The following is a 16047-nucleotide window of genomic DNA, read 5'->3' on the forward strand; positions in this document are numbered from 1 at the left end:
GTTAGTATATTATTAGATATTTTATTTTACTTGTAGATATACCTAGAGGACAGGAATTTTTTAAAAGGGAGAGGGAGAGGGCTTAGTGTCTAGAGTCTCATTTTTTTTTTTTTTTGATGTGCAATGATTTATCTAGTGAATGAGAGACCCGTTCATTTACTAAGAGAAACATTGTTGAGGGAATTTTTATTTAATCTAAGATAAATTTTTCCCTTTGTACAATTTTATGAAGCTATAGGTGCAGTTCAACTTCTCACCATTAGGTAGAGCTCTATTGCATTAAGATAATCCTGCCGTGTCAAAACTTAACAACTTTCCTTACAGGTTATCAGCCTTCTTACTTTCTTCCTCTTTCATTGCTATCTCAATACTTTACTAATATCAGCTCGCTCTTCTCTTCCCCTTGCTTCCCCTTCTTTAGAAAGTCGGTTTCCTCTCCTGAGACATTCCTTTCTTTAAAAATCCATTAACTGTAAGAAATGACATTGACTTTCCCTTCAGTGAATGGAAGGAGGGTTTTATTTTTAAGGTCAATACTGCTGAGGTGCGTTCAAGGCCCCACCAGCCCAGTGGATGGATGGCAGGTGAATGTTAGCAGGCAAGTCATACCTGTCCAGTCCTCTGCAGGTTTGCAAAGTGAACATCAGGTATGAAGAGAACCGGTTGTGAGTGCAGATCAGGCATGGTTTTGAAGTAGGTGATGTCACTCTTCTTCTGTAAAGGTATGGCAGCCATCTTCCCGTCAGAGGCTGAATGGGATCACAAAACCCGTAAATGAGAGGGTTATGTATGACTAAGAACTCTCAGCGATAAGTCCTCGTTTAGCTAAAGTTCATGCTTTTCTCTTATGAAGTGTTCTAAATACTAGACATGTGAACACACGTTAACAACCTCTACCCAGCCAAACCAACAGAAAGAGCAGCCATTGAGTGAGCAGTCGTGAGGTGGAACTCGGGACCCCTCACAGCCTCCTGCCCCTATGTGTGTCCCAAATTCCTTTTCTGTAGAAGGAGGATGTTGGTGTTCGTGGTGCCACAAAGTCCTTCCAAGCTCAAACATATGTGCTCATGTGATTCTGTTTGCTTTGCACAGGGATAATCACCCTGTCTCTACTGTCAGGAGACAGCAAGCCGTGCCTTGCACACATGTAGTTTTACCCACCTGACCCCCAGGTGGGCCCAACCTACCTGGAGTCTCCCCCTTAGAAAGCAAAGTCAGTGTCAGTGAAACTCACAGTTATTGCATTGGGTTTGGGAGGCCTGGCCTTTCCCTTTCTTCCTGTTCTGCTTCCTTTCTTCATCTCGGATTTTTCTTTCTGCTCCCTGATAGGGAAAAGACAAATACAGACAATGCCAGGCATGTTATCAGAGCATGCCAAAATACTATCGCACACATGAGTCATGGGAATATGACACAATACGGGGAAGAGGAAACCAGGTAGCCTTATTTCCAATCCGCTGGCAAGGTTGGGAAAAGCCGAGACCACTCGTGAATCTATACTACATTTCCGACCCACAAGGGATCCATCCCACCTCTCCCAGACTTACTCCTTTTTTGGTATCTTGCCTAGTGAAAGAACTTCAGTTTTAAAACCATGTGGAAAGAACAGACTCAGTTCCCTAACTCGGTGAAGACCATTAAGTAACCTTAGTGATTATAAGAAAATGTCAGAAGATGAAGCACTGACCCATTGCATTTATTCCTAGGCATGGAGAGTGCTTTCAAGTGGAGTGATAAAATGCTTCCTTTGCTTGTTGTAATGGAACTTTTAAAAAATCATGACCATGGGCCAGGCATGGTGGTTCACGCCTATAATCTCTGCAATTTAGGAGGCTGAGGCAGGAGGACTGCTTGACACCTGGAATTTGAGGAAAGCCTAGGTCACATAGCAAGAGCTTGTCTTTACAAAAAAATTAAAAAATTAGCTGGGCACATGCTTGTAGTCACAGCTACTTGGGAAACTGAGGCAGTAGGACTGCCTGAGCCCAGGAGGTCGAGCCTGAGGTGAATCATGATCCGTGATCCATGCGACTGTGCTCCAGCCTGGGCAAGTGTGAGACCCTGACTCAAAAAAAAAAAAAAAAATCATGGTAGTGGTGAAAATGAGGGAGGGCACGAGAAAACCATACAAGATACAAGATCACTTTGTACATGAACATTGTTAAAATGACAACAAAGGATTTAGAATATTCCATAAATGTAGTGATAAATCAGTGGCAGGGTTTGAAGGGATTGATTCCAATTTTGAAAGAAGTTCTGCTATGGGTAAAATATCTAATCCTTCTGTATGCAAAAATAGGAGAATCAATTAAAAGGCAAAGCTAAATTGGTGAGAATACCTGCAATAAAATATCACATGAAGTATTAAATCCTTAATATACAAATAATGATTCAACTAACATATATTAGTGTCCATTAGAAAAACAGACAAGGGTCATGAAATAGGCGACTCACAGAAAAAGTCACACATAAATGGCTTGAATGAAAACAATCAGACAAATTTTCTACTTATCAAATTGACTTTTTAAAAAAAAAAAAAAAAGGCAGATTCCCAATTCTGGCCAAGGTGAGGTCATGACACAATGAGGGCTTACGGTCAGTGAAGGCATCATTCGGAAGATGGCTTTTCAGCTCATTCTTGAAGAATGAGCAATAATAGCTAATGCTTACATGGCACTTACTCTGTGCCGGGTGATTTCTAAGAGCTTTACAGAACAAGATTTGGAAAGTTATAATATCACAACCATAATTTAAATTATGCATTTTCATATTTTAAAAAACTACCCAAGGGAGTAATTATTTTACTTACTATCAAAGGGAATAAATATTATACGGTGCTGCACTTGAAGCTTTGAATTGCCATTGATACTTACAGATCATGGAAATTCACAGTACAAGGAACATAAAACAGAAATATCTGCTTTGGAAGTCTCTTCAGCATATATTAGGGTCTTGTGCAGTTTTTGTGCTAAAAAACAATATTTTCAAAAAATGAAGTGTTAAATGCACAAACTTCACCTTGTCCAAATGAATGTGAAATATAAGCAAAGGCTCGTTGAAATTCTAAAGTTTGTAATGAGAACTATATTTTTATTGAGTTCACATAGGGCATTTTTCTATGTGTTTGGGGCGCTGAACAATATAGCACTTAATATAAATAAAATTTGAACTTGAACTATCTACCTATGTGAATTACAACTGACCCAATACACACCTCAAGTTTGGTCAAAGAGTTTAATTTCTGAGTTAGTGTTTTATTTTGTACTATTTCTGTGAGGAAAGGGATTAGCATTGCTCTGTTTCAAGATGTATATACAGGCATACCTCAAAGGTATTGCGGGTTCAGTGGCATAACATCACCATAAAGCAAATATCACACTAAAGAGATTCACACAATTTTTTTGGTTTCCCAGTGCATATAAAGGTAATAGTGTATGTCTAAGAAAATAGACATACCCTAATTTTGAAATATTTTATTGCTAAAAGTACTAACAATCATCTGAGCCTTCAGAAAACCATAATCCTTTTGAAGGTGGAGGGTTATACTGATGGCTACTGACTGATCAGGCTGGTGGTAGTGGAAGGTGAGGATGGCAGTAGCAATTTTTTAAAAAGACAAAAAATGAAGTTTGATGCATCAATTGACTTTTCCTGTATGGAGAGATTTCTGTGGCATGTGATACTGTTTGATAACATTTTCCCATAGTAGAACTTCTTTTAAAATTGGAATCAATCCCCTCAAACCCTGCCACTGATTTCTCACTACATTTATAGAATATTCTAAATCCTTTGTTGTCATTTTAACAATGTTCACAGCCTCTTCACCAGAAGAATAATCCATCTCACTTTCTTTGCTCATCCATAAGAAGTAACTCCTCATCCTTTCAAGTTTTATCATGAAATTGCAGCCATGTTCAGTCACATCTTCAGGCTCCGCTTTGAATTCTGAATCTCTTGGCTATTTCTACCACACCTGCAGTGACTTCCTCCCCTGCAGTCTTCAAGCCACTCAAAGTCATCCATGAGGGTTGGAACAAACTTCTTCAAACTCCTATTCATGTTGATAGTTTAACCTCCTCCCATGAATGTTCTTAATGGCACCCAGAATGGTGAATCCTTTCCAGAAGGTTTTCAATTCACTCTACCCAGACCCATCAGAGGAAATATTCTCTATGGTAGCTATAGCCTTATGAAATACATTTCTAAAGTAGTAAGACTTGAAATTCAGAATTACTCCTTGTTCCATGGACTGCAGATGGATGTATCAGCAGGCATAAAAACAATATAGTCTCCTTGAACATTTCCATCAGAACGCTTGGGTGACTAGCCAATTGTCAATGAGCAATAATATTCAGAAAGGAATCTTTTTTTCTGAACAGTAGGTCTGAACAGTAGGCTTAAAATATACAGTGCTATAAACAGATGTGCTTTCATCCAGGCTTTGTTGGTTCATTTATAGAGCATAGGCAGAGTACATTTAGCATAATTCTTAAGAGCCCTAAGGTTTTTGGAATAGTAAATGAGCACTGACCTCAACTTAAAAGTCACCAGATGCAATAGCCCCTACCAAGAGAGTCAGCCTGTCTTTCAAGCTTTAAAGCCTATTCATGTCTTTTGCTCACTTTTTAATGGGACTGTTTTCTCCTTTCGGTACATTTGAGTTCCTTTTAGATTCTGGATGTTAGGCCTTTGTCAGATAGACAGTTGGCAAATATTTTTTCCCATTCTGTGGGCTGTTTTCCTGCTCTCTTGATGGTTGATTTTGCTTTGCAGAAGCTTTTCTGTTTAATGAGGTCCCACTTGCCTAACTTATCTCTTATGGCATGGACATCTGGGGTTTTGATCAGGAATTGGTTGCTGTTCTGATTCCCATAAGCATGTCTCCTGTGTTTTCTAAGATTCTTATAGTTTGAGGTTTTACATTTAGGTCTTTGATCCATTTAGAGTTTATTTTTGTGTATGGTGATCAGTAGGGGTCCTGTTTCAATCTTCTGCATGTGGTCAACCAGTTTTCCTAGCATTTACTGAATAGGTTCTCCTCTTCTCAGTGGTTGTTGGTGGAGGCTTTGTCAAAGATGAGTTGGTTAAGAAATTTAGGTCTTGCTTCTGGAATCTCTATCCTGTTCCATTGTTCTATATGCCTGTTCTTGTACCAATACCAGACTGTTTTGATTATTGTAGCCTTACACTAAAGTTTAAAGTCTGGAAGTGTGATTTTGTTTCTTTTGCTAAGGATTATTTTGGTTATTTGTAGTTGTTCATTTTTCTATATGAATTTCTGTATTGTTTCCAGGTTTGAGAAGAATGATGTTGGTAATTTAATGAGTACTGCATTGAATCTGTAGATTGCCTTTGGTAGGATGGACATCTTAACAATGTTGATTCTTCAGACACATGAAAAAGTGCTCAGTCTCACTCATCATCAGAGAAATGCAAATCAAAGCCACATGGAGATACCATATAACACCAATAAGAATGACCATCATTAATAAAACAAAAAACAACAGATGCTGATGAAGATGTGGAGAAAAGGGAACACTTCTACACTGCTGGTGGGAATGCAAACTACTTCGACTTCTATGGAAATTAGTGTGGCTATTTCTAAAGGAACTAGACATTTACCTTCCATAAAACCTATCAATTCCAATACTGGGAATATACCCAGAGGAACTCAAATCATTCTACAAAAAAGATACCTGCACACTATTCACAGTAGCAAAAACATGGAACCAACTGTGCTATCCATCGAAACTGGACTGGATTAAAAAAAAAATGTGGTACATATACACAATGGAATACTACACAGCCATAAAGGACAAACTTATGGACTTCGCAGCAACTTGGATGGATTTACAGTCAATAATACTCAGTGATCTATCACAGAAACAAAGAACTGAGTACCACATGTTCTCACTCATAAGCATACTCTGAACATTTACCAAATAATCCAAAGGAATTGACAGTAGCCAGAAACTTCCTGGGGAGGGGCAGGGCACATAATATCAATTAGGGTACCTGGCCTCAAACCAGGCAAACTGGGGACCAAAGGGAGGCCCAACCTTTACCTGTAAATGACCACTTGTATACCTAATCCTGAATTGTGCCCTAGTCTTTAAAATAAAAATTTTTTAAAAATTTTAAAAATGAAAGTATAATAATGATGATGATGATAATAAACTTTATTGACTGTATCTCTCTATGAAAGTTCTAGATGGCGTCTTCTTCCCATAGAATGCTGTTTCTTCTACTTTGAAAATCTACTGTTTAGCCTAGCCACCATCATCAGAAGATCTTACCTAGATCTTTTGCGTGCCTTCTGCAGCTTCTCCATCAGCACTTACTACCTCATCTTACACTTTAGTTTCTTTGCCTAAACCTTATTAAGTAACCTCTGCTAGCTTCAGACTTTTCTTCTGCAGTTTCCTCGCCTTTCAGCCTTCATAGAATCGAAGAGAGTTAGGACCTTGCCCTGAATTAGGCTTTGGCTTAAGGGAATGCTGTGGCTGGTTTGATCTTCTATCCAGAGCTCCTAAGTTGTCTCCATAACAGCAATAAGGCTGTTTCATTTTCTTATCATTTGTGTGTTCACTGGAGTAGCACATTTAATTTCCTTGAAGCACATTTCCTTTGCACTCACAACCTGGTTAAATGTTTGGCACAAGAGGCCTATGTTAGCTTTCTACATGCCTTCTTCAGGAAGCTTAGTCATTTCTAGCTTTTGATTTAAAGTGAGTGACGTGCAACTCTTCTTTCAGTTGGAATACCAAGAGGTCATTACAGGCTTATTAATTGGGTTAATTTCATATTGTTTTGTCTCAGGTCATAGGAAGGCCCAAGGAGAGGGAGAGAGACAAGGGAGTGGCTGGTTGGTGGAGCAGTCAGAACACACACAACATTGACCATTTAGTTCACCGTCTTATATGGGCACAGTTGGTGGCATTCCAAAATAATTGCAATAGTAACAGCAAAGATTACTGGTTGCAGTTCACCTTACCAGATATAATCATACAGAGAAAGCTTGAAATATTGTGCAAATTACCACAAAATGACACAGAGACATGAAGGGAGCAAATGCTGTTGGAAAAATGATGCCAATAGACTTGTTTGATGTGGGGTTGCCACAAACCTTCCATTTGTGCAAAAAATGCAACATCTGCTAAGTGCAGTAAAGCAAAGTGCAATGAAACAATGTCTACCTGTATGCTCAAAGTAGATTTTTAGGAAAGTCATCTACTTATTTTTCAGACATTTTTTGATATGCCAAACCTAAAAGATTAACATAGCATAAAATATAGAATAGCTCTCTATAGAGTAGAATCTTGGTGTCACTTCTACACGTAAAATTTCCTGCCCATAATTCCCAGGTATCAATATGACAGAACAATTCTATGGTACAGACTCTTGAAAGAACCACAGTTCTTACTTTTATAAATAAAGCTTTTGACTTCACAATGACCCAGGGAAGCTTTGATACATTCAATCAAGGTGGAAAAATTTCCTTTGAACAAAACCTTCCAAGAAGTCCTTTCCTTTCTATGATTATTTGTGACCTGAAGCATGGAAAATATTCTTTCTACTCTTATTAACGTGCAAAAAAAATTCAAGTTCTTCCAGTAGTGCATAATTTACAACAAATACCAAATTTACCATTGGAACACCCCATCTAAATGTTCACTATAGAGTGTCAAATTTGGAAACTATAGCTGAAGAGTTCCTGACTATATTGTGATAGTTTTGCCACCATTTGCGAGGTGATGCCTATCTTTGTTTTTTATTTAACATTAAAATTGTTTCTCTTAAATTTAATTTAAGAATGTGGCTTCATGTATCATTTTTTCTGTACTATATAGTTCTTGCAGTAAAACAAAATCTTCATGGAAGATTATAGAAGTAATTAAATATAAGTATAAAGAAATACACATAGACATTTATATAGGTAGATATATAAAGACACCCTGGATTTTGTTTAATGCATAAACATATGCATTTGAATAGAATTATCATAATACCAAGAAAAATTAGAGAAGGCCCTTATTTTCATCTGTAGCCTCACAGTTGTTATCAATTAGAAATCAAGCTGGAGAATTATAACTAGTGCAGATTTTCTTCCTCGTAAGACTCTAGACTGTGATTAGGAAGCTTACAGTTTTAAAATGGAATACCTCTCAGCTCTTTCGCTTTAAAGAATAATTCAAATTAAGTGTCTGTATTTACACACCTGCTTGAGAAGTACAAAAATTAAACCTTGTATTTCTCTTTTTAATTTCCCAGGTGTAAGTTTTGCCTGGCCTTTGAAATTAGAACTACACATATGATGACAAATTACTACAACAACAACAACAAAAAAGATTTTGTGTCTAGTTTATTAGAAAAATTGATGGTAATTACGGCTCATCTGCCCCGTGCAGCCCATGAAATTTCCTCCTTATGATTTTCCTGACACAGCATCCCCAAACCTTAGCATCAGGATGTGTAATTAACTATTCTAGAAACCCTACATACTAGTTCCTTGGAATAACTACCAATCATTTCCCCAACATTCTCCAACCATTTGCTGCTACTTAACCCTGACTTTACTAGACTGATATTTAAAATGGGAGCTATTGAAATGCCACCTATTTTCTGATTGTCAAGATGTTTGTTAACATGAGTCTTCCCAGCTTTTATGCATAATTACAAGCATGCTCATACAAATAAGTGGTTTTTCCAACCATTTCTCGCCTAGGTACGGATTACCCTCTTAACAGGACTTCAGGAAACATGCTTTGGAGAAACCCATACAATCCCCTTTTTTTCACCCTCTCCCTTTTGGGAATTAAAATAACTGTGAATGAAAATTTATGAAAAATATTTTCAAAAAAAGCTATATATTTGTTCTCCACTAGAGTCCCCATGAAGAAATCTTCCCTGGACTTTATGTCTGTTTTATTTATTTTGTTTTGTGTTGTTTGTGCCTGCAGTCTTTACACTTGAAAGCCAATGTGACTGCATATAAAATCTCACATTTTCTTTACTTGACTACTTACCTTCCAACAAGGGAGTGTTGAGAAGTTTGATAATAAAAGTTTCCTTATAAGTGATTTAATATTTTTATTTATTTACTTTACTTAGATGCTCAAATAATATTTTTCCTTTTTAAAAAGAGTCCAATAGCTTAACTATTTGGTATAAGTTATATGGATCAATTTTTCCAAGTGCGTGGTGGGTCATTGAAATATGTATGCTTTCTGTTTTAAATTTTCCTGATTTATCACTTTTAGTATTTATTCTGTTGCATTTTTTTCCGTCAGTGATTTCTATCATATGTATAGCGAATCACCTTTACCTTTCTTCTATAGCTGTATTTTTCTCTCACACATCTTTCTTCATTTCTTCAGGTTTCTAAAATTTTGCTCTTTTCCAATTTGTATTTTCTGAGGCTATCTTTTATATTTACTCACTCTTGCATTGCTTTTAGAGTAGTCTTTTTTTCGACATATTTCAATCTTGTATTTCTAAATTCTTTTTTGAGTTCTAGCACATCTTTTTCAAATCATTCTGCTTTTCAGACATCTTTTTTAGATTATTTATGCTGCTCTTCATAACTTCTATCATTTCCTTAATTAGGCTATAGTTTTCACCTGTGGGCATGTCATTCTGATATGCATTTACTGTCCACAGAAAAGTTCGTCTGATCTTAATCTTTTTTTTGTGAAACATTGTATGGTATTTAACTTTTTTTTTCTTTTCTGTTGGTCATTTTTAAGTGAAATGAGTGAGCCAAGATTTCTTCTAGCTTCATGGCTCTCACGCTCCCTCTTCTGGTGTGTACACAAAGTGATACAAAAATAGTCTTGTATTTTCTGAGATCTGTTTACTTTGTATACCTTTCACCTTCATTTTTATTTTGAACTTCTTCCTTTTCACCTTTTTCCCCCCAACTCAACTTGGATTTTATTCTCATCAGTATTTCCCCCAGAACAGAACTTTGTCCTAGAAGGGAACTTCAATTGATAACTTTACAGAGTTCATGAACCCACAACATTCCAATGCTCTATCCTCTGTATTCATCAGCAAATTGGAGTCCCGCAGAATCTGCATCTTCCTACCCAAGTCTCACATGTTGTCCTCAAAAGGCCCACTCTACTTTCCAGTGAGTACCTTGAGCAATTTTGTAGGTTTCTTGTTCTTTGGTCATCAAGTGGTTTCATTATCTCTCCTCACAAATGTCAGTATCACACGGTCTTGAAATTAATTGATGCTTATCACCATTCACATTTGGGGCTTGTGATAATCTCTTCTCACCTAATCATAGGATTTTAAGTCTTGCCATTCTAATTGTTCTCTCTTTTATGGTAGGATTCAGGGAGATTCAAAGTACATGTTTACTGAGTGCACGTGTATAAGCAAACTTATTTTATAAGTGCTATTTTCATTCCAAAGAATCCTGGATGAGGCCCCATTTAATCCATAAAACAATAAAGATTGCATTGATGTGCTCTGAGACAGGATCTCCACCCACAAAAGACTATTAATTTCTTATTTCAACTATCTAATTGAATCAGACTCAAAGCACAGTGTGTTATGTTTGTGTCCCCTCCAAATTCACCTACTGAAGTCCTAACCCCCAATGTGATAATATTTGAAGCTGAGGTTTTGGGGAGGTAATCAGGTTTGGATGAAGTCATAAGGGTGGAGTCTTTTTTTTTTTTTGAGTTGGAGTCTCACTCTGTCGCCCAGACTGGATTGCAGTGGCCGCTCCTGGCCACTGCATCCTCGACCTGCTGGGCTCCAGCGATCCTTCCACCTCAGCCTTCCGAGTAGCTGGAACTACAGGCACGTGCTACCACGCCCGGTAGATTTTTTGATATATTGTAGAGATGAGGTCTCACCAAGTTGCCCAGGCGGGTCTCGAAACCGCGGGCTCAGGCAATCCACTCAGCCTCCCAAAGGTGCAGGATTACAGCCCGAGCCACCAAGCCTGGCTGAGGGTAGAGTCTTTATGATAGAATCAGTGCCCTTAACAGAGAACTTGCACATAAGCCTCTCTCTTTCTCTCTATGTCATGGGAGAAGACAGTGAGGAGACAGCTGTCTCCTAGTCAGGAAGAGAGCCCTCACTCAGATCCAAATTGGCTGGCACCTTGATCTTAAACTTCCTAGCCTCTAGAACTATGAAAAATACATTTCTGTTGTTTTAACCATCCAGTCTCTGGTATTTTGTTATTGCAACCTGAGTTGACTAAGATACAGTGCAATGTCAGTCATTAAATTGGTGATAAAAATTATTAACTAAAAAGAAATACAACTGATAACTCTTTGGACATAAAACAGGAATTGAGAATAAAGGATTGTCATTCCTACTGTGACTGATAAAGTGATTATTTTGACACTACTAGACAAGAGGAGGTGACAAGGGGGAAATGCCATTAAAAGTGATATCTAATAACAAAGATACCTTTAAGACAAACTGTCATCTTTACTCACTTTGTCGCAGAAGACCTTGATCTGGCAATAAGCCCTATGAATGGGTTTATTGCTACGATTATTATAACTGTATGTATCAATCTGAATCATCAAAGGAAGTCCTTTCACCCCCTTTTGGGAGGAGAAATCTGTACTCAGGCAATTCACGGTGATGAAAATCTGAAGGAGGGAGAAAACAAAGGAGAAAGTTCACAAGTCACCAGAGGAAAAATGTACAATAAATGTATAACTCTTAGACTTGAAATCAAATTACTTTAAACTTATAAGAACTACTGAAGAATATTTTCATACTCTTTTTTTTTTTTTTTTTTTTTGAGTTGGAGTCTCACTCTGTCGCCCAGACTGGAGTGCAGTGGCCGCTCCCGGCCTCGACCTGCTGGGCTCTGGCGATCCTTCCGCCTCAGCCTTCCGAGTAGCCGGAATTACAGGCATGCGCTACCACACCCGGCTGATTTTTTGATTTATTGTAGAGATGAGGTCTCGCTGCCCAGGCGGGTCTCGAACCCGCGGGCTCAGGCAATCCACTCACCTCAGCCTCCCAAAGGCGCGGGATTACAGGCTGAGCCACTGAGCCCGGCTTCATACTCTTTTCATGAAAACATGTTGAGCACATAAAACATACATTTACTTTCTAATTATAAATTTATTTTTGAAATCCGCTTTCATGTTTAATCTCAAACATTTAAATTACCTTCCTGAAAGAATATCAATGAAGTCTTACTTATTTTTTTAACTGTGCATAGATAAGCTGGGTAAAACACTGTCTCTTAAATACAGTAAAGCTGTCACTTCTAATACTTGTATCAGTTTGTCTAATCTTTGACCTGTGAGATAAAAAAAATAAATGACACCTTCCTTTGCACATTATCAAATTGAAACCTAGTCATTTGTTTGCATATCTGTCTTTCTGACTATGAAGTATGAAATATGAGGGTGTTTCTTATTATGTTGTATTACTGGTACTTAGTATAGTGCCTGGTGGAGAATACACATTCAATGAACATTTGATAAATAAATCCATGAGTTTTTCTGCAGAAAGCTCACTAGATTGGGAGACAAATATCCCAGGTTTTAGCCCCAGCTTTAACATTAACCAATTAAGAGACCATTACACAAGTCATTTAATATCTTCAGTTTTCAATGTTCCCTGTAAATCATCTTTCAAATCTCTCCTTGAAGGACAGAATATAAATGTTAATATACTTCCATGTTAGCAAAAAAAGTATAAGAGGAGCTGGTAGAGATAAGGTCTGAAGCAGGAGGTCGAAAGTGTAGTGAGGGCATCAGCTTCTTTATTTCGCAGCAGGGGACATCAAGAGATACAACAGAAATCAATGGATTCAAAAAAAAAGGAAACTCAAGAAATTAAAGATTACAGCATTGGCCAACAGAAAAGCCACAAATAAGAATTTTATTATTAAGATATTGATAAGAATAGGAGTGTAAGTGAGCTAAATTTATCCTCATTTTATATAGCAGGTGGTAGTCCATCAATGCCATCTGAAGGTAATTTATCACAGAATTGAGCACGCAGATTTATGTGGTCACTACATTGATGATTAAGAGGTAGTCTTGGAGGAAACTTGACTATACTATATTATTCTCTTGGTACTATTTTCATTTGACACCACATGTATTATTTTTACTTAAAATAAAATGTTAAATCACTTACTGCTGTAAAATTGCACAATTAGGCTGGGCGCGGTGGCTCAAGCCTGAAATCCTAGCACTTTGGGAGGTTGAGGTGAGAGAATTGCCAGAGTCTAGGGTTTTGAGACCAGCTTTGTTAACTTGGTGAGACCTTGTTTCTACAATAAAAAAAAAAATAAGCCGGGCGTGATAGTGCATGCCTGTAGTTCCAGCTACTTGGAAGTCTGGGGCGAGAAGTTCGCCTGAGCCCGTCAGGTCGAGGCTGTGGTGGTCGTGAGTGTGCCACTGCACACCAGCCTGGGTGATAGAGTCCAACTCAAAAAACAAAAAAAATTTTGCACAATGATGTGTCCTGAAAACAATTTCATCAGATTTTTTTTTTTTTTTTTTTTAGGTCAGAGTCTCACTCTGTCACCCATACTGGAGTGCAGTGGCACAATCATAGCTTTCCACAACCTCAGCCTCCTGGGCTCAAGTGATCCTCCTGCCTCAGCCTCCTGAATAGCTGAGATTATAGGTGTGTGCCACCATACCCAGTTAATTTTTAAAATTTACTGTAGAGATGAGATCTCGCTATATTGTCTAGGCTGGTGCTATTTAACCCTTGTTTGGTTGATTCATTGAGCTTTTTTCATTCACCTTCAAACCCTGGACCCAAAGCTTTCAGGTCACATTGGCACCACAGAGAACAGCCCTGCAGTAAGGGAAGAGCTAAGAGCACGGACTGTGTTTTAAAAAAACCTTTCCATTTTTTGGCTTACCTATCAGACTTAAAATCTAGTTCATTTCAAACCCTATGTCTCTTAGCCTTTTGGCAACCTGTAAAGTAGGCATCTCTATAAACATAATTTAGTGCTACATCTCTATAAACATAATTTTCATCTTATTTTTGAGCTCTTCATCTGGTCATGAAAAATGCATGAGCGAGACATCACATCCACAGCAGTCAAGGGCAGACAACAGGTCTTAGTGACAGGCTAATTACAGCATCCCTGTGTCCTGTGCCTCAGGGTGGGCCTTGCCTTCCCAGCCATAATCTGAAAGCAAGTGCCTAAAGATGGTCTAACTATGTGAACAAATCTAGAGATCTAAGGCACAACATGAGGACAATAGGTTATAAAATTGTATTGTATATGGGATTCATGTAGCTCTTGCTACAAAACAAACAAAAAACTAAACAAAAAACAGGTACCTCTGTGAGATGATGGATTTGTGAATTTGCTTCACTGTAGGATCCCATAACATTATGTTGTATATCTTACATATACCCAGTTAAAAGTTATTTAAAAATAACAATAATTGGGCTGGGCATAGTGGCTCAGGTCTGTAATCCCAGCATTTTGGGAGGCCATGGCAGGAGGAATGCTTGAAACCAGGAATTCAAGACAAGCCTAGACAACATAGTGAGACCTCATCTCTACAAAAAAAATTTAAAAACTAGCCAGCCTTGGTGGCAAGTGCCTGCAGACCCAGATACACGAGAGGCTGAGGTGGAAGAGTTACCTGAGCCTAAGAGGTCGAGCCTGCAGTGAGCTATGACCTTGCCACTGCACTCCATCCTGGGTGAAAGAGTGAGATCCTTACTCAAAAACAAACAAACAAAAAAGATGATCTAACTACGAATACTTGGTAGGCATTTCCAAAATGTTTCCTTCGCTCATTTCCTTAATTCATGCATTCTCCCCTTCAGTCTGCAAACACCCACACAAACCTCCCCTGGGTCAAACATGACATTAGACTCGGAAGTTAGAGAAGAAAGCCAAGCCCCTGACTACAACACTTATAGTCCCAGGGGCAGGTAGATGAAGAATCCAGCAATGACCAACAGAGTAATCAGGGTTGTCCAGGAGAGGGCTAGGTGTATACGGAAGCCCCCCCAAAATATAATAGAGACTGGAGAATACAGGCGAAATACACACCCACACAGATGCTGGGCTCAGAGCATGGCCCTCACAAATACTGAGAGGAATGATACAAATGCGGGGGTGGGGGAGCGCTCACACTAAAGTTGCAAACGGTAGGTGACTGGGTGAATCACCTGACATTTGCAGGTGATGATGTTTGACTACAAGGAGAGAGAATATACCGTGCCTGGTTCTCCTACTGAACTTCTGGAATAATAGCATTTTGCCCACTATGATCATATCGACAGAAAACGCTACTGTTCCAGGAGATGCCCTAACGGCAGAGAATTTTTATTTAACATTCATTTATGCAACAAATATTTTGGAAGTGCCTAACAAGTTCCGAGACTGTACTAGACACTAGCACATGCTCTAGTTACAGTTCCTGCAATCTGAGAATTCAGAGGGGACACGAGGAAAGAGTATGATGATGCTCTAAAGTTTACAATCGCTTCATCACACGCTCATCTTTAGGTGTTTTTTTTTTTAAGTATACTTTTCTAGGGACACTTGACTGGTTTTATCATGACCGTTATTGCTGACAATGGCCAGAGTGTATGAGCACAGCTGTATGGCAGCAAATCAAATGATCACTCCGGTGAGCTATGCTGCTCATAATTTTGGCCATGTGCTTCATGGAGATCTTCCTTCTGGTGGCCATTACCACAGGGGCCTCAACACAGACTGGTTTTTTTCCACTCACTCATAAAGCCTGCCTCGTACTGCAGAAGCCAGAAGAGAGCAGTGTTCTGGTGCATATTTCCAAAGCTATTAAGATTCATGGTTGGCTCACTGATTTAACCACACATCGCTCACTGTTGGACATACACTCAGACAGGCAGGAAGCAATACTAATTGGGACCGTATCAGCTCCAAGTCTCCATTAAGAGCTGGTGTGAGGGGTTGTGCTATTTACAAGAGCCACTTCAGTGGGACAGATCCATTAAATCCACTGAAATAACAAATGCTTGCTGGAAATATACAACACTAAATAGACTATACCCTCCTTGGGGGAACTATAAAAACCA

At 38.5% G+C, this 16047-nt stretch overlaps 1 protein-coding gene across 1 annotated transcript in view; it reads right to left on the reverse strand.

The window, feature by feature from the left end:
- GRHL2 (grainyhead like transcription factor 2) overlaps positions 1-16047 on the reverse strand; it is a 182886-nt gene that overhangs the window by 37986 nt on the left and 128853 nt on the right. The window contains exons 10-12 of the mRNA XM_008066408.1: positions 11466-11624; positions 1235-1322; positions 610-749 (exon numbers count right to left, since the gene is read on the reverse strand). Of these exons, the coding sequence (XP_008064599.1) occupies positions 610-749; positions 1235-1322; positions 11466-11624 (387 nt within the window). The remainder of the gene's footprint in view (positions 1-609; positions 750-1234; positions 1323-11465; positions 11625-16047) is intronic.

The sequence above is a fragment of the Carlito syrichta genome, unplaced genomic scaffold, assembly GCF_000164805.1.
Source record: "Carlito syrichta isolate Samal-C Ts95f unplaced genomic scaffold, Tarsius_syrichta-2.0.1 Scaffold308917, whole genome shotgun sequence".
Lineage (NCBI taxonomy): Eukaryota > Metazoa > Chordata > Mammalia > Primates > Tarsiidae > Carlito > Carlito syrichta.